At 40.4% G+C, this 23,510-nt stretch overlaps 2 protein-coding genes across 2 annotated transcripts in view; one reads left to right on the top strand and one right to left on the bottom strand.

Moving 5' to 3' along the window:
* Positions 1-266: 266 nt before the first annotated feature.
* On the bottom strand, positions 267-17,545 carry LOC135476965 (uncharacterized). The gene is made up of 9 exons (XM_064757112.1): positions 17,470-17,545; positions 15,251-15,373; positions 12,536-12,614; positions 10,118-10,355; positions 7,852-8,035; positions 4,513-6,340; positions 1,849-1,979; positions 1,230-1,322; positions 267-467 (listed from the first exon to the last, which is right to left on the bottom strand). Exons 2-9 carry the CDS (start codon positions 15,368-15,370, stop codon positions 267-269), a joined length of 2,874 nt encoding a protein of 957 aa, XP_064613182.1. The 5' UTR covers positions 15,371-15,373; positions 17,470-17,545.
* A 567-nt stretch (positions 17,546-18,112) lies between these two features.
* The window catches only part of LOC135476966 (MLX-interacting protein-like), a 38,023-nt gene continuing 32,625 nt past the window's right edge, over positions 18,113-23,510 (top strand). The window contains exon 1 of the mRNA XM_064757113.1: positions 18,113-18,498. Coding sequence (XP_064613183.1) covers positions 18,176-18,498 — 323 coding nt within the window. The 5' untranslated portion in view covers positions 18,113-18,175. The remainder of the gene's footprint in view (positions 18,499-23,510) is intronic.

Below are 23,510 nucleotides of genomic sequence, written 5' to 3' on the forward strand. Positions count from 1 at the left end.
ATACGATTATGTATTATATGCATCTTATTTTGATAAAATACTAATGACGATCTATATTAATTAGGTTTTTGGAATGCCTCTATGTGTTTTGCAAATGTAACTTGTGTTTGCAGGAAAGTCTATATTACACATCTCCTACTAACAAATAACATACAAATGAAATCAGGCAAGAAATCTGAAATCTTACATCAGTTTTACAGAGGAAGCCAAGGTATCTTTTTCTAAATGAAACCCAAACCAAAATCTTTTCCACAACTAAAACACAGTCACAGAGGAGCGGAGATAAGTCTCACCCTAAGCATCAACGTCATGATCCTGTGCAGCATATGGGGCGGAGGGTATATTTTACTGGATGTGTTGGATGAAAGAATATCCAGTGCAGATATGACGTAGTTACCCTCCAGGCAAGTCTCAATAATCCCCAGCGAGGCATCAGTCATTGGCATGGAAACAGATGTGTTCAAGCACTGAAACAAGAGATAAGAGAGTCTAAAATGTACTCACAAGAAACTGTCTTCTTGAAAATGTTCAAGTGAAGATATTACGAATCAACATTACCAATGTTTATCTCCTTAATTCTGTTATATGATCACATAAAAAATACATTCAAAGACATGAAAAATCTGATCTGATAAAGAAACATTACATGCCAGCCATCACAGACACGGTCCCAAGAAATGTTTCACATAAACTGTGGCCTGTAAAAATACACTTTGAGGACCACACAAAGACCTCAAAGTGATACTTTTGATGCCAACACTTATTTTTCTGGTAAGAAATTAACCAACCTTTACAAAAGACTCTTAACCGGCCTTAAAAGGTGGATATATCACTAGCAAAATATTGTGAGCATGCTAGTGCAGGGTAATGACCCAGGAGTCTCTCACCAATGCGGTTGCTGTGAGTTCAAGTCCAGCTCATGCTGGCTTCCTCTCCCCCATGTGGGAAGGTCTCTCAGCAACCTGCGGATGGTAGTGGGTTTCACCGGGCTCTGCCGGGCTCCACCCACCATAATGTTGGCTGCCGTCGAATAAGTGAAATATTCTAGAGTATGGCGTAAAACACCACTCAAATAAATAAATAAATAAATAACTTGCAAAATCTTGAACTTTAGGAGAAATCCTGTTATTCTACCGATTTCACAAGTAACATTTTCTCAACATATAATCAAATCCTAAGACAAGGATATGAAAGAGAAAGAAATAAAGCAGACAAATATGTGAGCTTACCCTTTTCTTTGTGCTGTCATTGGGGGGATGAAGAGCTTGTTTACAGCGCACTCCAAATACCGATGGCTGCCACAAATTTGGATCACGTTTAGCCTGCAAGGAAACACATTCTAAATGATGGATTTGCTTGATTTATGCCCTACTGAAGACTACTTCACATCACAGACAACAGGGGTGCACACATGTACACTAACACTTGGAAAGTATGAGGGCAGGCAGGGAATATAGGAGGCAGATTTTTTTCACTCTTATCAAAAAAATTTGCCAGCGTCGACGTATTTCACCGACAATCTTGCGTGCTTCGCAATCCACTGCTATCAATGATGTCAGAGACTGGATAAAAATATCAGCAATTTTAAAAACCAAGTTCTGTATCATGTACTTGTGGACGTCAGCAAAGTTTTAATTTTACATAAAATATCACTTGGTTATTGTTCAGTGATACAGATCGTGTACTTTGATGTGCAAATGGAAGGGATGGAAGCATCGGGTCTGATTAAAGATGTTCGCGTGAAATCAATGACTTTGCAAAAACATGTAAACAACCAGCTAAAAATTAACCTCCATGGAAAATAGAGGCATTTCATAAAGAAAGAACATATAAATGTATCCACTTAACCTTTTTCCTTCTACTGCCAAAGACATCATCCAAATCAAGGTCTCTGAAGGTCTTCCTCTTGACAGGTTTTACTGCGAGATTATCACATGGGCTAGAGAGGGTCTGACAAGAAGAGGTTTTCGATGATGTGGCTAAAAAAAAAAACCAATGAAATGACAACAAAATTAACAATGATTCTTGAAAAATCAAACAAACTTTCTCTGCATAATGAAATAAACATACAAATTTCTCAAAAGACTGAGAAGGGTTAACGAAAAATTGTTATCAGCTGAAACAAATGGACGATTGTTATAGCCTTATAAAAGAGAAGAAAACAAAAAAAAAATGAACCCATAATCATCTGAAAGAGCATGAAAACTTATTTGCCAATATGATCTTAAACTGTTCTCAGAATTTTTCTTTCAGGAAGAAAGAATATTTGAAAATATTTTTCTATGATGGATATTTGGGAAACCTCCCCCCACCCAACCCCACCTGATTTTGTACATGTATATAGTCTTCACACAATAATGTTCTAAATAAGAGTGTGATGCATGTGTAATAAATTTATATGAATGTAAATTTGTTGTTTATATCCAAACACATGCATTTAATCTGACTGATGTTTTTTTTTAGATTTTTCTAATCTAATTTTTTTAGGCCCTCTTTCACCTTAACTTCCTGTAATTTTTTGTTTTCCCCACCTGTAATAAAAAGCATGTATGTGATCTATACTTACCACCTTATATGGCGTGAAATGAATGGAACAGTTTTGACATATATCAATTGTGGTGAATTATTCCCTACAAATTATACCTTACATGGCAACATGGAATTAAGATTCCACCAAGGATCAATGGCACCTGTGTATACCTAGACCAGCATAGAAAATCTAGTATAACAGATTACGTTACTTGTTAGCCTTTACCAACGTGTCACTTTAGTCATTTTTCACCAGAATGGTTTCCAATAGACTGACTTAGTGGGCATTCATCAGAATGTAGTCTGAATTCATTTATTTACTTGATTAGTGTTTTACGCCATACTCGGAGAAATATTTCACTTATATGACGACAGCTAGCATTATGGTGGGCAGCAACTTGGTTGAGCCCCGGGGAAAATCCACCACTATTTGCAGGTTGCTGGAAGACATTGCCACATATTCACATTCATTACCACAATGTTGTTGCTGGAAAAAAGGATCTGATATATATGAAAGGAAACACCATAATAACCTTTATGACAAGAAGTTCTGAAGAAGGAATGATAAATAAGAATGGGAAAGTTTGAGGGCATTTTGGCCACTTTGAAATTAATTTTCATGACTTTACAGGAATCTAGTACTTGGATTCACACAGTTTTCATTTACAGGAGTAATCATAAACATTGCATTCCTGAATTCCTATAGGCCTACAAAGTAAAACCCTGCTTTAGCTCAGTTAAACATATTCTTAAACCTTTCCCCTACTGTGTTCTCACTTCCAGTAATATCTACACCCAACCCAGACATATACACCTGCTGCCACTTAATATGATGACCAGAAATATAGGAGTTACTGGCCATAAATTAAAAGTTAAAATCTGTTTGCCAGAGGTATATAATGGAGACATAAAAAAAAAAAATATATAATAATAATAATAACAATAATAATACTGTGTAATAGGCCCAGAAGCCATCAGGCTTGAGTCTAAATTTTTACAAGAAACTAGATGCACTGACAAAAAAAAAATAGGACACAGTCTGCAGAAATTATTGGTGAACTTTAGTCCAACTCATAGGGTTGACAAAATTAACATCGGAGAGATAAGGAAAGTAGGAAACTATTGGAAATGAGATGACCCGATTTCAAATTCTGGCTAAATTTACGGTTCAACTGCTTCACAGATAGAGTGTTTATTGGAAGTGAACAGGCAGATGAACTGAGGACTGACCCCCGGTCACTAAAAGGAAACAGGGTTAGCCAAGGTTTATACGTTTTGCATGTTTAATAGACTATTTGCTTTTAACAATCCTTTCATAAAATGTAACTTTAATGACCCCAACAACCTTAAAAAAAATGCTGAGAATCAAAAAGGTTCTTCCTCATAGCAAAGTAATCTTGGGGTTTTGACAATGAAATCTGTTAAAATAGGGGTAACCTGTCTTCAAGAGATATCTTGTTGGCAAGCTTTTCATGAAATGTAACTTTAATGACCCCACATGACCTTGAAAAAAAACAGGCCCGCTTGGGAAAACTCTTCAAGAGTTAATGCGTTAACAAGAAAACGGACGGACCAGAGACCACTACAAAATCTAAAAAAGCCAAAAAAAAAAAAAAAAAAAATTGAGTAGCTCAATTAGATATCTTGATTTCATTTTTCAAAATGACTTCTTTGCCATTCTAATTTCGGTCCATACTACATATCTCCAGATTAAGCTAACTTTTTACAAGAATACATGTTGTATGAATAGAAATTATCATATACACATGTAACCTATCTTATCTGATATATCTGGGCCTTTGATGGTGTGCAAGAGCGGTTAAAACTGTGAGCCTCTGCAGGTGTATTACAGTAAGTAGACTTTGTACCTGATGTCTTGACTTGTACATGGGACACATGGGGCCTCTCACTTGATAGAAGGCCTATATGTAAACACTGACTTGCAGTTTTAGCAGGTGTATTACAGTAAGTTAACTTTCGTACCTGATGTCTTGACTTGTACATGGGATACATGGGTCCTCTCAGTTGATGGAAGGCCTACAGGTAAACATGGATTTGCAGTTTTAGAGCAAATCCGAGGATTTTCCACAACAGTGGAAGCTGAAATGTCAACTTCTGACCTGGACTGCTCTGTAAACAGTTTCTCTTTAATCTCTGTGCTAACTGTTCCTGATGAAGCGATGCTTGATGAATTCCGTGGTGACCTGCGACATGGACTGGACAAAATCAGCATAGCTCCATTTGTCTCTGACCCACTTTTGCTGTTGTTCTTGTTGTAGAAACAAGATGGGGATGTGGTGGAAGTTGTCAAGTCAGACGTGCCCTTTCTGTCACTCATGCTACTTGAGTCTCGGCAAATATTTGACAAATACGTGAACTCTTCAGAAGAGTGAGAAGTCATTTCTTGGTTGAATTGGGATTCTGTCGCAAGAAAACAACAACTTGATCGTGTGGGTATCAAACCTGATGATACTGGATACTGGAGGTGCTCATCTGACATGCATGACAACTGGCTTCTGTGAGAAGACCTTGTTACTCTGACGCCCAAAAGCTCAACATCTGGTAATGAGTCTCCACCATGATTTGATGAATCAGACTTACGTTCAGTACTTCCCCTACAATTCGATGAAATTTCCTGCATGCAGGACGATTTCTGATCCAAGGGGAGACAACATCTCCTGGAAGTCAGAGGACTTGAACCTGGCTGTGATTTACTCAAAGAAGATGTCTCTGGTTCTAACTTGACTGTTGATTTTTTCTTACAGACTGGCATTTTATCATCATCACAGGTGGTGGAAAATTGCTTCAAAGGGCTACGACTGTTGCTGGAAGATGCGGAATAACGGGAAGACCTTGCAGCCATTCTGGATGAACGCCGGAGTTTCACAGTGTTGTTAGCATTAAGAGATCCACTCTGGTTACTGTACACTGATACAGAGCTGAACATCCTTGAGGAGAACTCTGACAGAGAGCTGACACTGGCAGCAGTTGACGATCCAGCGACTGCTTTCATGGAAGATTCACTTACTTCTGATGTTGGGCGTTGCAGGACTCTTTGAAACATAACGGACGTCAAGTCTTGAAAGCTGGACCCTAGACAGTCTGAGGTGTCAATGGCGAACTTCTCTCTGTTAATGACGCAGAGATCACTGTCCAAGACAGAACACCTGTGTTTTCTGTCACTGTCCCGGCTTCTTAATTGACTATTCTCTTGGCTGATGGTGGTTGCCCTTGCCAGGGGAGACAACTGCGTGCTGACGGCCAAGGAATTCATCCCACTGGCACTACTTTTTGCAGGAACTACCTTCAAGAACACGATGTCATCATCGTCATGCGACGTAAAAACATCAGAGCACTTGTCGCTTGTCTGTTTGGTACTGGGCTCTGCTTCTGATGTGCACTGAAACCACCTCACACTGACACCTGCAGGATTTAGCAGACTGGGGCTACAGCAACCCTTTGACTGTTTGGATGGCTGAGGAGAGGAGAACTGAGACTGAGTTGGGGTGCTGTCATAACTTCCCTGGGACGAGCTCAGACACGACTGCTGCGAGCCCGGTCGTGGAGAACTGATGCAATACTGATCCATCGACCTCTGACTCAATTCACCTTTAGCTACTCCCCTTACGCCACGCCTCTTTGTCCCTATGGGTTCTCCCACTTCCTCTTTGACAATACTTCTTAATTGTTTGCCACATTTTGTCGTTTCTTTTGTTCCTGCTGAGTATGTACTTCGACACCGTATATCGTGCCGTCCAGGCTTTACGCCACACTCTTTGTCAGATGTTACTGGGGATGCTCCTGTCGGCCCCTGAATTGAATAAAGAAACGCCTAAGATGCAAAAACTGAAAAACTAACACATTACAATGGGGAACCCTTACTGTTTGAACAACTGTAGATCACTAAAATCGTATTATTTTCCAGTTAACATATTTTTTGCTTAACTCAATGACCAATGACCTTACTGGATCACTTTAGAGTTGTATTTTATCAAGTTTGATCCATTGCAAAAAAATCATCGTTTTAAGCTTTCATGCGCTTTCGAGATGCAATTGTACAAACCAAACAAACTGAATGCATCCCCCAAACAAAAAAAAAAATCTGAAAACTAAGTCAGAAAGCAACATTATATTGTTTCTCTCTGACTGTAAGAAATGTGGTCAAAACTTTATTTTTTTTTCTTTCAATTTATTTTTTTTATTTTATTTATTTCATTCCTGCGTACGATGTACTCAAGAATATTTCTCTTATATGACGGCGGCCAGCACAATTTCTTTCAATTCAAATTACAATTAATATAAATGAGCTACATGTAACTACATGTAGTTTCACAGCCCAATAATCATGTATCTTCTTTCAATCAACAGGCTTTATGGTAACCACGGACAGCGACATGGAGAGGTTGAACTGTGATACTAACAGGGCAGGGCTCACTTTTCTGAAACTAAAGTCTTCATTTATTTACTTCACTGATATTTTATTCATAATCAGCCACGATATTAGTATTACTGGTGAAGTCAAACCAGACAACGTCAAAAGGTAATCAGACAAAGTCAAAAGTAACCAGACGAAGTCAATGGGTAACCAGAGAAAGTCAAAAGGATACCAAAGTCAAAAGGTAACCAGACGAAGTCAATGGGTAACCAGAGAAAGTAAAAAGGATACCAAAGTCAAAAGGCAACGAGACAAAGTCAAAGGGACTATAGAGAAAACCAAGCAAAGTCATAAAGAAACATGCGAGAAAAAAAAGGAAAAAAAAAAGTCAGGGGGCTAGGAAACAAAAACAAACTAGAAGAAACCTACACTTTTTCAGGTACCACACAAAAATAGAAAGAGCATGTGGCTGAACTCGTTAATGCTGGATTAGAAAACACAAATTACAAGAGCTGCTTTTTCCCCTACAACAAACTAAAAGCTAAAACATGGATAAAGCAACCCTGTATCCCATCATAAATTTGTTTTGATTCTTCACTATGATGCCGCAGTTTTGAAAACTTGCCACATGAAAGCTTTTCTCTTTGCCAATGTCTGTTGGTCAAACATCTCTAACCTGACATAAAACCAGGAATATAAAAGCAGGACCAATGATTCCCACTCTACTGTTCCAATGTCATGACAAGGAAATGCCAAGGGAAATACACTCTTTTCTACTAATATTTATTTATTTATTTACTGGAATGATATTTAAGATCAAACTCTATCTGGCTAATTTTCACTAACATATCCGCTCTGAGAATATGACATAGATTCTCTTAACCCAATGACATTACAACACCTTCTCATGATGTTTCTCATAGCCGAATATCCCCACAACAACAAACCTTGATAAGGTAGTCTCCGATGTAGTTAGGGGAGTAACAATGGAATCCTTCCTTCAGCAGATTCATAAGGGCATCGTTGTCATCAGGCTGTACAAACACATGGGTGAGGACGCGGGACAGGTTGTGGGCAGCAGTAGGAAGCGGAGGTAACTTGTACACCTTCCCACCACCATCAAGTAACAGCCTGTGGGAAGAGACGCATACTGTAATAATACATCTACTTGTTCCAAAATCACCACTGAACTAGTCTGTCTTAATCCCGTAATGCTGTTGTCCAGAATGTTGTCTTAATGCCATAATGCTGTTCTCAAGAATCTTTGTCTAAAAACTATAATGCAGTGGTCAAGAATTTTTGTCTTAATGCCATCGTCAAAAATGTGATCCAGTTGTCAAGAATTTTGTCAAAGCTGTGATCCAGTTGTCAAAAATTTCTGCGTTCAAGATGTGATGCAATTGTCAAAAACATTTGTGTTAAAGCTGTAATGCAGTTGTCAAGAATTTTTGTGTTAAAGCTGTAATGCAATTGTCAAGAATTTTTGTGTTAAAGCTGTAATGCAATTGTCAAGAATTTTTGTGTTAAAGCTGTAATGCAATTGTCAAGAATTGTTGTGTTAAAGCTGTATGCAGTTGTCAAGAATTTTTGTGTTAAAGCTGTAATGCAGTTGTCAAGAATTTTTGTGTTAAAGCTGTAATGCAATTGTCAAGAATTGTTGTGTTAAAGCTGTAATGCAGTTGTTAAGAATTGTTGTGTTAAAGCTGTATACAGTTATCAAGAATTTTTCATCTATACAACAGCCTTCAGGTGTATAGGGCAAATACAGTGTGTGTAGGAAACCATCATCCTTCCCCAGTTACCTGACAAACTTTCTTCAAGTGCTGCATTTGGGCCTGTACTCACAGTTTCTTCCCTTAACACACGCCTGGAGGATTACATAAAAATGGCCACGTGTAGCTTTGTTCCAGGTACAACTTTGTGTAACCCCAGTCACTGCGCATACAACTGGTGGAAGCAAAACTGTGCTATAATATTTATTCCTTGAACAGGCATTGGCATGCTTAACAACGGGATCGCTTATTGTCACTGAAGTGCCATAAACATGCAGTGAGAGGAAAGAACTTTCAAATTCCCAGTCCACAGACAAGGCTGAACCAGCAACGTGTGTGTCCTAGCTGTTAACAAATAAGCATCTTAACCACTCAGCCACCACTGGCTCCTCAACGGTTGCCAAACTCGGCTGCTATTCCCAGTCCAGGGACACGGCTGAACCAGCAACGTGTGTGTCCTAGCTGTTAACAAATAAACATCTTAACCACTCAGCCACCACTGGCTCCTCAACGGTTGCCAAACTCGGCTGCTATTCCCAGTCCAGGGACACGGCTGAACCAGCAACGTGTGTGTCCTAGCTGTTAACAAATAAGCATCTTAACCATTCAGCCACCACTGGCTCTTCAACTGTCGCCAAACTGGGCTGTTATTCCCTGTCCAGAGACGGGGCTGAACCAGCAACTTGTGTGTCCTAGCTGTTGACAGATAAGCATCTTCACCACTCAGTCACCACTGGCTCCTCAACGGTCGCCAAACTGGGCTGTTATTCCCTGTCAAGAGATGGGGCTGAACCAGCAACTTGTGTGTCCTAGCTGTTGACAGATAAGCATCTTAACCACTCAGCCACCACTGGCTCCTCAACGGTCGCCAAACTGGGCTGTTATTCCCTGTCCAGAGACGGGGCTGAACCAGCAACTTGTGTGTCCTAGCTGTTGACAGACAAGCATCTTAACCACTCGGCCACTATTGGCTCCTCACAACGATTGCCAAACTCACGTTATTAACATGGGCCACTACCAACAGATTTAAACTTCCTGAGAAGTTTATTACTTTTTGTTGTATCCATACTGATTTTCTTCTGCGAGGGAGAAAAGAATAACAAATAGCCAAAACCACAATATATTTATTACCCTTTTTAAGCATCCTGTTCTTATAGTTTACTTTCAATGACTGTGAAGGACCCACTTTCAAGACTGTGAACTTCCAAGGTCTAATCTCAACCTTTTCTTATAAGAGAGAGCAACTTTCAGTCCAATTTGTGTACATTTTTAATTTGATTTTGGAGGTAAAACTACACTAGTTGGATCGGCAAATTTCAGGGCTTCACAGACAGTATAATTTTAACATTTCACACAGGCTAATGCCTTCAAAATATGCTTGAATAAACGCACAAATATGCCGTCAGGTAATTAGAATTGGTAAATCAGGATTTAGGTTTACCGTCTATAAACAGTCTTCCGTTTGGCACTCTCCACCAACAGGGAAACTTTCCAGCCAGCAAACGCTCCTTGTTTCGTCTCTGTATGATGGTGTCTCCACTTTGAGGGTGCAGACAGCATTTCCTCTGAGTAGTCTCCCTTTTTGGCCCACCTAGGACCCCATTCATACAGCTCTTCACTCAACCATTCTTTGGCCTTTGCACTTGATGTCACGTAATCTGGCACCAAGATCCATTTACCTAAGTAAACATACATTAAAGGATACATGTACATAAAATGTTGGGTTTTTTACTTCTTAATATGCAGTCTGGCTCACATCCTAACATACAAAAATTACAAAAAGGCTTCTCAGCTTCCCAATGAGAGTAAAATGCATGATTATTGTCAGAAGGCATTAATATAGTTTCGTCTACAGACATAACCTTATTTGCAACCGAAGATGGAGTCCCCATGTTTCAGCTGTTTGAACATATATACTAGCCATGAAAAGTGGAAAGTTTACCTTGCAATATGTAAACTACCTCAGCACAACAAACTGAACTTGATTAAGGGAGTAAACATGTGATCAAAGTCATCGATTGGTGTGGGTCGGCACACTAATATTGATATACATTTATAAACAGATATTTTACAGTAAACTGGCCTAATCTGAGCGTAAATTTGACAAACCAACGCGACTTTCTTGTGAATAAAGCATGTGCAATAGCACGCGCTTCTCGCCTATGCCCTCGCCCCAACACCAGCAGACAGCAGTCTCGTATGAACGTGCCTTTGCATGATCCTTCACCCTTTAATGTCTTATCATTTGTTACATTTGCATAAAGGTGACATATAAATAACATCATGTGTTCATATTACTGCACGGATCAAGTAAGCCTCATGTCAAAGAACTGAAAATAAAATGCAACCCAAAACACTTCTGTTCAGGTCATAATCAGGGATCACTAGACTGCAGACCTTTCACTGTAAACTACTTCCAGTTTGACATTGTGAATATTACTTATTTACTCCACTTCCACATGCCTATTCTTCTTCGATCTTGTCACTGCTGGGCAGTAAGCCTCCATGAGTTCTTCTTCCAGGCATGACACTACTGAATATTTTAATTAAGCCTGGGATTAAGACAGATATTAAGGGAAATGTTTAAAGTACAATGTGCTCGGTAAGCCAAAAAAAATCTTTCGAACAAATCATTTTTCCCCCCCTCATGCATTTGCTATGTGAGAGCTTTTCCTACATGTTTTCATACAAACTACAAATTCTCAACACTCATATATACAAAATTTAACTTGTCCTTTATCAAGTTTTTATTTCTTATCTCTTCTGTAGATGACATTCATATGGTAATACTGCATTGTTGTTGTTGCACGGCATGTCAGCATCAATTTGGTTTTCTAAACAACTGAGTGGCAGATAATTTTTCACAGGCAAATGACTCCCACAGCAAGGAAAACCCTCAAACCAAAGACATTTGTCCATCTTTTAACTTGTCAAGGGAGACGGAGAATGAGCTGGTTGTAGCAGTCGTGGTGATCCATTACAAATCTTGCATGGACTAACTTGTAAATCACTACTTAAAAGAAGATTGCCACTTTGCGATCAAAAACACACACATCAGCTATTTTACTCTTCATGTATTTTAAATTTCATGTATTGTGTTGTGTCTTTCGAAAATCTTTTAAATCATTCTAACAAAGAACAATATTAACAGCAAATAGGCATGGACATATAAAATACATGTATGCCTCACTAATGAAAATTTTGAAAAGTTCTTTTTTTTTTTTTTGTTCTTTGTTTTTTTTCCTTTAAAACTTTTATTTCCTTTAAAACCATACTCTTCACTTTATGTACCATTTAAAGAAAAGACAAAAAATTATTTATTATGGTTGTATTAGTGATGAAACACTCTGCACACATACACGTAACTTTCAAGAATCCATTTAATTACCCTGTGGTTAGAATATTTGTTTATTTATTCAACTGGAGTTTTATGCCATACTCAAGACAACGGTGGCCAGCATTATGGTGGGATGAAACCCACGCGGCACCCCATGACCATCCACAGGTCGCTGGCAGACATGTTCACCTACTACCAGCATGAGCTGGACTTGAACTCACTAGGATTGCATTGGATGGTGTTGTCCATACATGCCTCAGTGAAGCGCATCTAATTATTTGGATATAATACATTCATACAATAAATCTTCCACATGTACAACCTTACATATACACACGTTGGACATAACCCTACCATGAACATCATGTAGCCAAGGTCATCGCGTTAACTTACATAGATTTCTTATCTTCCTTACAGATGCAGTATGCCCAAAATGTGAGTGGGTGCAAGCAGATATTTATCAGTGCGTGTGGATTATGTAGTGAGGTGTAAGTATTTCTTACATTGAACCCCAGCACTTACCCATAGCACAGGCCCCCAGAAACTTCTCCCCTCTGGACAACTTGCCACAGATAACATGGGTGCAGTTTGGCTTAAACTCCTGCAATTTAGAGCAGATTCTGTTTGAAGGATCTCCTCTGATCACCACTTGAACAAAACATGCAGATTAAAACTAAAACTTCAACAAACCTGTAAGTTTTAATTACGTATCTTCGTCAATGAAAAACGCTAAAGCAATCCTGAAAAAAAATTTAGGTCACCTGATCAGCCACAATTTTTTTTTCACTGCTTTTATTTCCAATTTTGGCAGCTTGATATTTAACCAACCATCTGACACAACTTGCAGGGTCAAATCCAGCCCTTCTCAGCATTCGATTACCAAATGCTGCTGTTCCCTCGAAGTGCCCTTAGCATAAAATTTTTAAGCCAAAATTCAGCATATTGTAACTGTTTTCAGAAATAAGCATTTTTGCCTGCAGTTTTGTTACAAAGGAGCAGCTCTTCATAGACATCACACATCAATCATACGAACCCCCAGGCAGACATCTCCCAGCTGAGCCACTTTACTGGCCTGGGTCAATTTCGCAAAGTGGCATTCAACATTTTTTTAATTGCACATTTGTTGTATGATGTTTTGCACCTCACTATTACCGTACCATTTTCCAATATGTGCGATATCGTACATGTAACATATCTTTGTGAAAGTGGCCCCTGGTATTCACAGACATCACTTACCTGAGCCTCCAGGTAGACGCCTCCCACTTGAGACACTTTTCTGGCCAGGTATTCACAGACATCACTCACCTGAGCCTCCAGGTTGATGCCTCCCACTTGAGACACTTTTCTGGCCAGGTCTTCACTGACATCACTCACCTGAACCTCCAGGTTGATGCCTCCCACTTGAGCCACTTTTCTGGCCAGGTCTTCACACACATCACTTACCTGAGCCTCCAGGTAGACGCCTCCTACTTGATCCACTTTCCTGACAAGGTCTTCACAGGCATCACTCACCTGGGCCTCCAGGTGGACGCCTCCCACTTAAGCCACTTAAATGGCACGGTCTTGACAGACACTACACATCACTCACCTGAGCTTCAAATTAGACAACTCCCAGCTGCGCAACTTTACCGTCCAGGTCTTACAGACCTCCAGCTAGACACTGCCCAGCTGAGCCACTTTTCTGGCCAGGTCTTCACAGACATCGCACATCACTCACCTGACCCTTCAGGTAGACAGGTCCCAGCAGAGCTACTTTTCTGGCCAGGTCTTCACAGACATCCCACATCACTCACCTGAGCCTCCAGGTAGACAGCTCCCAGCCGAGCCACTTTTCTGGCCAGGTCTTCACAGCCATCACACATCACTCACCTGAGCCTCCAGGTAGACACCTCCCAGCTGAGCCACTTTTCTGGCCAGGTCTTCACAGACATCACACATCACTCACCTCAGCGTTAAGGTAGACGCCTCCCAGCTGAGCCACTTTTCTGGCCAGGTCTTCACAGACATCACACATCACTCACCTGAGCCTCCAGGTAGACAGCTCCCAGCCGAGCCACTTTTCTGGCCAGGTCTTCACAGCCATCACACATCACTCACCTAAGCCTCCAGGTAGACAGCTCCCAGCTGACCCACTTTTCTGGCCAGGTCTTCACAGACATCACACATCACTCACCTCAGCGTTAAGGTAGACGCCTCCCAGCTGAGCCACTTTTCTGGCCAGGTCTTCACAGACATCACACATCACTCACCTAAGCCTTAAGGTAGACACCTCCCAGCTGAGCCACTTTTCTTGCCAGGTTTTCACAGACATCATACATCACTTACCTGAGCCTTAAGGTAGACACCTCCCAGCTGAGCCTCTTTTCTGGCCAGGTCTTCCCAGACATCATACATCACTCACCTGACCCTCCTGGTAGAAACCTCCCAGCTGAGCCACTTTTCTGGCCAGGTCTTCACAGACATCACATATCACTCACCTCAGCCTTAAGGTAGACGCCTCCCAGATGAGCCGCTTTTCTGGCCAGGTCTTCACAGACATCGCACATCACTCACCTGAGCCTTAAGGTAGACACCTCCCAGCTGAGCCACTTTTCTGGCCAGGTCTTCACAGACATCATACATCACTCACCTCAGCCTTAAGGTAGACGCCTCCCAGATGAGCCACTTTTCTGGCCAGGCCTTCACAGGCATTGCACATCACTCACCTGAGCCTTCAGGTAGACAGCTCCCAGCCGGGCCACTTTTCTGGCCAGGTCTTCACAGACATCACACATCACTCACCTCAGCCTTAAGGTAGACACCTCCCAGCTCAGCCACTTTTCTGGCCAGGTCTTCACAGACATCACACATCACTCACCTAAGCCTTAAGGTAGACACCTCCCAGGTGAGCCACTTTTCTGGCCAGGTTTTCACAGACATCATACATCACTTACCTGAGCCTTAAGGTAGACACCTCCCAGCTGAGCCACTTTTCTGGCCAGGTCTTCCCAGACATCATACATCACTCACCTGACCCTCCTGGTAGAAACCTCCCAGCTGAGCCACTTTTCTGGCCAGGTCTTCACAGACATCACATATCACTCACCTCAGCCTTAAGGTAGACGCCTCCCAGATGAGCCGCTTTTCTGGCCAGGCCTTCACAGACATTGCACATCACTCACCTGAGCCTTAAGGTAGACACCTCCCAGCTGAGCCACTTTTCTGGACAGGCCTTCACAGACATCGCACATCACTCACCTGATCCTTAAGGTAGACGCCTCCCAGCTGAGCCACTTTTCTGGCCAGGTCTTCACGGACATCATCTGAAAGTCCTGAGAACAGGAACACACGCCTCACCCTCAGGCTCTTCATGGACATTACCTGTACAAACAAAATAGTACGCACAAAATATGAGTGAAGTAAATTACATGTAGTTCAATCATGGATGGGTAATACCTCTGTGGGTCAAGTCACCATTTCTTCATTGCAGTAAATTTTGCCGTAACAAGATCAAAATCTAAGAGTTTGGTCTTATCAAAGAATCCTTTTTATGCTGTCATCACCAGCTGTGTTCTTACATGGAGCATGCGAGAGGCTCCTCTCTAGATATCTAGTACACAGGATCAATAGATTTGTATGCTTTGTTGTGGAGAGACAGAGTAAGAGGTTCTCATATGTTACAATTTTGGTGGCCTCACATTTATTGCTTAGCAGCCTGCCGGCCTGCCTGATTAAAACAAAACCAACCTCTTATGGCAACGGTGTCCTGTATTTCAGCTATAACATGTGATTTTCGTACTTTGTGGCCCCATTTAAAATTTTGCAAAAGTGAACTTGAGTTTTGACCATACATGTGGAGCAGTCTTTGGGTTAGTAGTTCACATATGTGTTGGTGAAATATTACAGCAGTTTTAGGCTTTGAAATGGAATAAGTTCGTAAAAATTTTTTACACATGGGAGGCAACATTGTTAACCCTGATCACAGTTGTCAAGATGATGATTTTCGGGACTGGCAAGGACAGGTTGCTGAGAAATAAAGGCAAGACTGCCGAAATAGTCTACATATTTGTGCACATTTCTTCTTTCACAGGAGACACGGCAAGTGCTAGTCCATCTAGATGGACTTAATGTGCTATTTCAAATTTCTGTTCATCTCCGCCTCTCAAAAAACATGGCAATTTTAAACTCTCCCACCTCCTTCCCACACATTGAAATCTGACTCACTCTGCTATGCCCATTTCTATGTACTGTAAATCTTCAACCTTTTTAACAACTAAAGCACTTATCAGTGGAAGTTATGCATACAATTATTATGAAAATGATGCTAAAAATGATTTGTTGGTGTCATAAAAGATGCAATCGCCATAAAATTATACTAATTATTTCTCCACACCAAATAGTTCTCTCAGAATGTTTCAAAATATTGGTTGCATAGGTGGTTGAAAATGTTGAAAAATTAGTGAGTGTGAGTGAGTGCTTGGGGTTTAACATCTTGAAAAATTAGGGTAATTTACTATTGGAGTCCTGAATGCTATCCTCTTAATTTACTATCCTCACTGATGAAACTAAACTTGCTCCCTTGTGGTTACATGGACTGCGGGAACATTCGCCATGTCGCAAGCCTTGTCATTGACAGCCATTTTGATGTGTCAAGTGAGCTAATCGTGGGTTTGAAATGAATATGAGTTTTGGCATTAAAATCCTCTAGAAAACTATTTATTTCCATCTGTAAGCACATCTTCAATCTACATATTCCAACCCAGATAAAGATCACAACGTCTTCATTAAACATGCAGCTATTGTTCATGCATGCAGTGCATGCGCACATATGGCTGATGTTTAGGTGGTGGAAAAAAAAATCACAGTTACTGTGCCAATTTCTGTCATTTTGAACGGCATCCTGCGGTGAGTAGCTCAAAGCTGCCCTTATTTTCGATTTCAACTGAGATTTTCAGAGGAAATTTGGAATAAAGGTCAGTGTCAATGGTTGCAAAAGGTGCATAAATGTCTTAGCTTTCGAACAGACCATGTATTAACTATTAAGCGGACTTTGATATTAAGTATCGTGTATGCAGCGACCTTTGCCGATGGGTTAGCCAAATACTGATACAATGTCCTAATCGAGTGTGCACATTGTCTTGGCTAAGTATGACAGCAGTCTCTGTGTGTTAGTAAATATAATCCATCCTTAGACCAAACTTTCGGGCTTGAACCCGAGTTGTTCCTTCTTCCATATATGCATGTACCTCCATGCTAGAACTAAGGGGAGCTCCCTGCATGGAGAAAATGTACCAAAACCAATCTACCCTTTCCCCGTCACACTTGTCAGCACGAAACGCGTTGTTGTTGTAAGTGGATATCGCGAATGTCACTCTCCTTAGAAAAACCTCAAAAAAGTCAGCCCTTACACTGAATAACAGTATTAACTTTATTCCCGCGGTGTACTTCGTCTTATTTCTACTGTGTTTCAACTTTACCTAATTTTTCACTCTCTCTTTCGATACGCCAGTTCCCGCATTTCTTGCTTTCCCACGGACCTTTGCGGTTGTTATGTCTGCCATCTGCCGGCAGGTGGAGATAAGCATACAAAACGACATTTCTATTTAATGGGGAAACGTAGATGTATGTGCGCCTCCAAACATCCAAAAATGAAACTCAGTCCTCTTAATAATCAGTTTTTTTCATTTTTTGTTTGTAGTTTTCCTTGGACTAAAGTGACGGTTATTTTAGTCTCAAGAAATCATGAACAATGGTTATTTTAGTCACAGATTTTATGAAATCTAAAAATACGAAATACACACGATTTAGTGCCTATTTTTTCGCAGTATTTTTAAAGTATCAGTGAACAGCTCTTAATGCTTTAGGGATTGTATAAACTCCACTATTTTATGCAACACAATGTTGTTACAAGTTAGAACGATAACTTTCCACATGAGGAATGTAAGCCTCAGTTAACAAAGTTGGAATGAGGTAAGAGTTTAGAAACTTAGTTCTCGTGAAGATAACATCGGATAAACCATAAACCTTGACCTTGGACTTTGGCCAACGGCGTCGGTGATTGGCTGAAAATATTTATCACGCTCTTAGCGGATGATACCGTCACAACTGTAATGGCGGAGTTGAACTCTCAAGTTGTTGTTGTTCTTAGTATCTCTAGAAATCATATTGCAGTTACGGGTAGTTATGGCTAGAAGTGACCCAAACAGCCCGGAACCGTCTGGGAGAATGCTTGACACGGGCAAGATGCGTCACAGCTCAGGAAGTGGCTTGGATGAAGAGGACAGAACTATCCATAGTGGACACTTCATGCTTAGTCGTGTGCATGATGGGGAGAACGAAGAGGAAGATGAGAGTTTCTCCTTTTCTAATGATCCTCGGGGATTTGACTTTCTTGAGGCCAATAAGTTCCCTTCCAGAACTTATACCTTTGGTCCTCGCAGCACGCAGACGTTAGCCATCGACGCCTCCCTCACAAAGCTGTTCGAATGCATGACTCTAGCGTACAGGTATGTCGATATAAACAAACTTCTGCTTAGAATTTAGATACACCTGAACTAAAGTTACGCATGCTGATATGTGGTGACAGGTGTTAGAATATCCCCAAAAGGGAGTGCCAGTGATACATTAGTGGTTTGTGTCCATATTCAGCATCAGGTAGTTTGATAAGTTTACATGGTTTGGAGCATGTGAATCAGTGATGACAGTATTGGCATCTCTTCAAGAGTTGCCCAAATTGATACTGCATTGCGTGTTGTCTGGAACAAAAGTTCAGTTCAAACGATCTTCATTCATTTACGACAATTTCAGGTTGGTTGGATGATACAATAAGGTGACTGTCATTGTGCAGACTTGATGAAAATCTTTAAATGTCTGCCTTGGTCTTGCCTGAGAAGGTGATAGTCCATTGGCCATGTGAGAGTCCACTGGCCATGTGACTGTCCACTTTGTCAAGTTACATATGTGATGGTAGTTATGATATATATTCAAGGGAACATCATATAAACCAAGTGTACTGGAATATAATTATACAGAACCAACTGTCAGTGGACTTATGCTCTTGAATTTCAGCTTTTATTAAGCCAAGGTTACATTTTTTAATCCTTTCTATAATTTACAAGGAGTGAGCAGTCCATATACATATTGGTTGTGTTCATTCTATTACACTGTACTAATTCTGTTACACTGTGCTCATTATGTTACATATACAGACAAAAACCAGGAGTCATATCATTATGTCTACATATCAAAACACAGATCTGATAAAGTACTGGACCACTGAGGCTAACATTATACATGATTAGTTCTGTTGCATCATTCTGAGTTCAGCCATTCAGACTGATAGGGGCCTGTGGGCCTGCACAAGTATTTATCTCACCACACCTGATTTTTCTTATGTGTACCAGTTACATGTACGTGTAGCATACATCTACATAACCATATTGCGAGTTTCCATATTGCGTGTCTGCTTAAAAAAAAAGGACCACCTTTATATACATGTAAAGTACACAGCAAACTATTTCTTTGCAGACTCCATATATGGTGGTCATGAGTTTTTTTTTTTTTTTTTTTTTTTTTTTTTTACATGAATAAAATGGCAAAAAAAGGATTGAGGTTTTACAGTTGATCTTGGAGGTATTATTGAGGCTAAGGCAGAGTGACATGGCAGATTCATTAGTCCTTTGGACATCTTCTTTTTTTTCACATAAATACAGATATCGATTTAGTATGCATGTTCATCTTAAATGTAGTAATGTCGTCAGCGGAGCATGATTACTGCTTGAAAAGAATTCGTTACGGTGCTGTACGTCAGGTTGTTCAATTGCCGTCCAAAAGAGGACCTTTGAAATTTTATTCACTGTAAAAAAAAATGTGTGAAAACCATTGGCAGAAAATGGCTTTTTAGAGGGGACAAACTTTTTCTAAAGGTGGCCTGCTCATTATTGTTGAATTAATGTTATTACATTATCAGTTTATTTAAAATTATAGCATGTATAATTTACCCTACTGTATAAAATCTTTTTCAGTGGAATTTGCTGTATACGTTTATTACAAAAATGAAACTAAAATGAATCGTGTCACCAAAAATGCCCGCTTTGTATAACTATGCCAATTATGTCTGTGCATCCCTTTGTTCTCTCGGAATGTTCCAGTATATAAATTGCAGAAGTGGTTGAAAGGGTTTAATTACGTAATTATCGCCATGACTTCATTGAACTCTTTTTAATATAAATTTGAACAAATCTTTCAAATAATTTAACAATACGGTTGAAAGTTTTCAGACCATATATAGAATATTTAAAGACAATTATTGATGCAGATGTTGCTCTTTGAATAGTAGCATTAATGTTTTAATTCCTTTTAGATACAAAGATGTTAAAAGCCAGGAGCAGCATTCTAATGTTGTATGTGATACACATGTATGGTCATGATGAGATATTATGAATAACTAAACGTACATTTGACCTCTGACCCCTTGCATCATTATCAGCCATTGTCCACATGTGTCTACACTACCATGACCCTATTTGACCTGGATTCCACCAGCTAGGGTACAAGAGCAAAATACATGCGGATGATGAAGTACAGTGTAGTGCATTTCAGAGAAGACATGTTCCTCGTGAATGCCTTCATCTTTCTGGGTTAATATAATACTGTGCAATTATTACCACTGACAAGATATATTGCAATTAACTCAAACTGCAAATGGTATCTACATGTACATTATTTGGCACAATCAGGAAAAATCTGTTCGTTTGGGGTAAGTCTACCAACCCTCCCAAACAGGGCACTACTCTAAAGTATTTATTGGGCTTTTGTTGGAATTTTTTATTTTCCTCTTAATGTTAATTTCCTTTTTAGCACACTTTATGAAGTGATGAGAGGTATGTGTGACATGAGATGGGGATCAAATGCTGTCGGTGTCCAGTTTAGTTAAAGTTTTTGGCCAATCATGCAGTGGCCACTCTTAGTACATAGATAGCCAGTGATCGGTAGCGATTTGCACATCAAAGACCAAGAAAGTCTTTTACCCCTTACCTCAACATTATTCACAGATTTGCAATTGCCTCTCATATGTAGCACGGGATTTGCATTTCAAAGATCTCTGTTGGAATATCATGCACTAACTCTCCACAGTTTATTTTACCACCAGAATGATTTACAACTCCATAACACACAGTATGAAGTCACTGCTCTGCAATCCTTGCTCATACGATAAACAGTCATAGATAGGACAGTATAATAATTTTGGTCTTTCTGGTTGATTTAATGGTAAGATCTTAACACTATATAATTATCTATATATGTTTTTTTTTTGATTGGTGTTTTACACCATACTCAAGAATATTTCACTTATACAACGGCAGCCAGCATTATGGTGGGTGGAAACCGGGCAGAGCCCGGGGGAAACCCACAACCATCCACAGGTTGCTGGCAGACCTTCCCACGTACGGCCGGAGAGGAAGCCAGCATAAGCTACTATATAATTAGAGGATGATCAATCATTCTACTTGTTTTCTTGGTTTAGAAGTCAATATATGATTGTATCACAGGACTTGAACATCATGCAGTTTTACAAACTGCCCAATCAGGTGAGCTACAGTCTCTGAAAGCCTTGGTCCTTTTAGTTAGCCAGAGAAAAAAAATTCTCTACTGACCCGTCACCTGCTCTAGTTTTTTCTGATGGTGGTGGATTACGTCCAACAAGGTATTTGGTGAGAATGGTACTGGAAAAGATAATGCAGGGTAGAGCTGTATGGAACTCCATGCTGGTAAATCTGAGATCTATACGTAAGTCAGTGCTGAATGTGAAAAGCTGGCATCATCGATGTATTTTCAAGGTCTAAAGAAGAGTGATTTTTTTTCCATTCTTCATTTATAAATTGTAGTCTTATGAACCTACATGTACATGCAGATGTAGGTCTGTACATGACATACATGGTAGACTTATCAGACATACCAGATCAGACATGCCACATTAGACATGTCAGTCCAGACATACCAGATCAGACAGGGCACATTATTTGTCTGAACAGACATACCAGATTACACTTCTCAGACCAGACATACTAGACCAGACATGCCACATTGGACATACCAGACCAGACATGCCACATTAGACATGTTGTACCAGACATACAAGAACATGCCACATTAGGCACGTAAGACCGGACAGGGCACATTATACTTATCAGAGCAGGCATGCCACATTAGATATGTCAGACTACACACATCACACCAGACGTGCCACATTAGACATACCAGACTTGACATGCCACATTAGACATATCAGAACAGACATGCCACAGTGAACATGTCAGATCAGACAGGCTGTGCTAGACATACCAGACCAAACATGCCACATTAAACATGTCAGACCAAACATGCCACATTAGGCATGTCAGACCAGGTGTGCCTTATTAGACATGTCAGACCAACATACCAGACCAGACATACCACATTAGACATGCCACACCAGACATGCCACATGCTGTTACATGATACATGTCAGACCAAATGTACCACGTTAGACATGCCAGCCCAGACATACCAGACCGAACATGTCATATTAGACATGTCGGACCAGACATGCCAGACAAGACATACCAGCCTAAACATGCCATGTTAGACATGTGAAACCAGACATGCCACACCAGCCATACAGGTCTGAATGTGTCATATTAGACATGTCGGACCAGACATGGCAGCCCAAGCATGTCATATTAGACATGCCAGACCAGACATACCACTCCAGACATACCAGTTTGAACATGTCATATTAGACACGTAAGACCAGACATGCCATATTAAGCAAGCCAGTTTGCTGTGCTCAGCCTCGTGTAAGACCTTGATTCGTTTGCTGGTGCTGTACCTGTGGATTATTTGACAGCCTTGGGATTGAGAGACCACCTCTCTTTGCTTGGTATATATATGTATCATGTTTGAGAAACCCCGAAACATACATTGCACCAGATATAACTGGATTTAAACCTTGTTGGCAAGGTACAAAATGTTGGCAATGAGAACAGTGAATTTTTGTGTTTTCTCCTCTAGTAGCTTTTTGCTGTATGCATAGATCACAGTGTGTGGGCGCAAAGAGGGAGCAGGAGGAGAAATGGGCAAAGAGGCGAGGGGGGGGGGAGAGGGACACTCAGACTGTGCTTTATAAGGAGGGGTCACTTAGACTGTGCTTTATAAGGAGGCTTTATAAGGAGGGTTACTCAGACTGTGCTTTATAAGGAGGGTTACTCAGACTGTGCTTTATAAGGAGTGTCACTCAGACTGTGCTTTATAAGGAGGGTCACTCAGACTGTGCTTTATAAGGAGTGTCACAGACTGTGCTTTATATGGAGGGTCACTCAGACTGTGCTTTATAAGGAGGGTCACTCAGACTGTGCTTTATAAGGAGGAACACTCAGACTGTGCTTTATAAGGAGGGTCACTCAGACTGTGCTTTATAAGGAGGGACACTCAGACTGTGCTTTATAAGGAGGGTCACTCAGACTGTGCTTTATAAGGA

Source organism: Liolophura sinensis, chromosome 10 (assembly GCF_032854445.1).
Source record: "Liolophura sinensis isolate JHLJ2023 chromosome 10, CUHK_Ljap_v2, whole genome shotgun sequence".
Classification (NCBI taxonomy): domain Eukaryota; kingdom Metazoa; phylum Mollusca; class Polyplacophora; order Chitonida; family Chitonidae; genus Liolophura; species Liolophura sinensis.

What these genes read in the sequence shown, in the direction of transcription:
- LOC135476965 (XM_064757112.1), bottom strand. Translation starts at nt 15,370, where the DNA reads ATGTCCATGAAGAGCCTGAGGGTGAGGCGTGTGTTCCTGTTCTCAGGA. An exon ending in CGGAAGACTGTTTATAGACG is followed by an intron (nt 8,036 to 10,117) that starts GTAAACCTAAAT and finishes CTCTTCCCACAG; the next exon opens with GCTGTTACTTGATGGTGGTG. An exon ending in TGTACAAGTCAAGACATCAG is followed by an intron (nt 1,980 to 4,512) that starts GTACGAAAGTTA and finishes TTTTTTTTTTAG; the next exon opens with CCACATCATCGAAAACCTCT.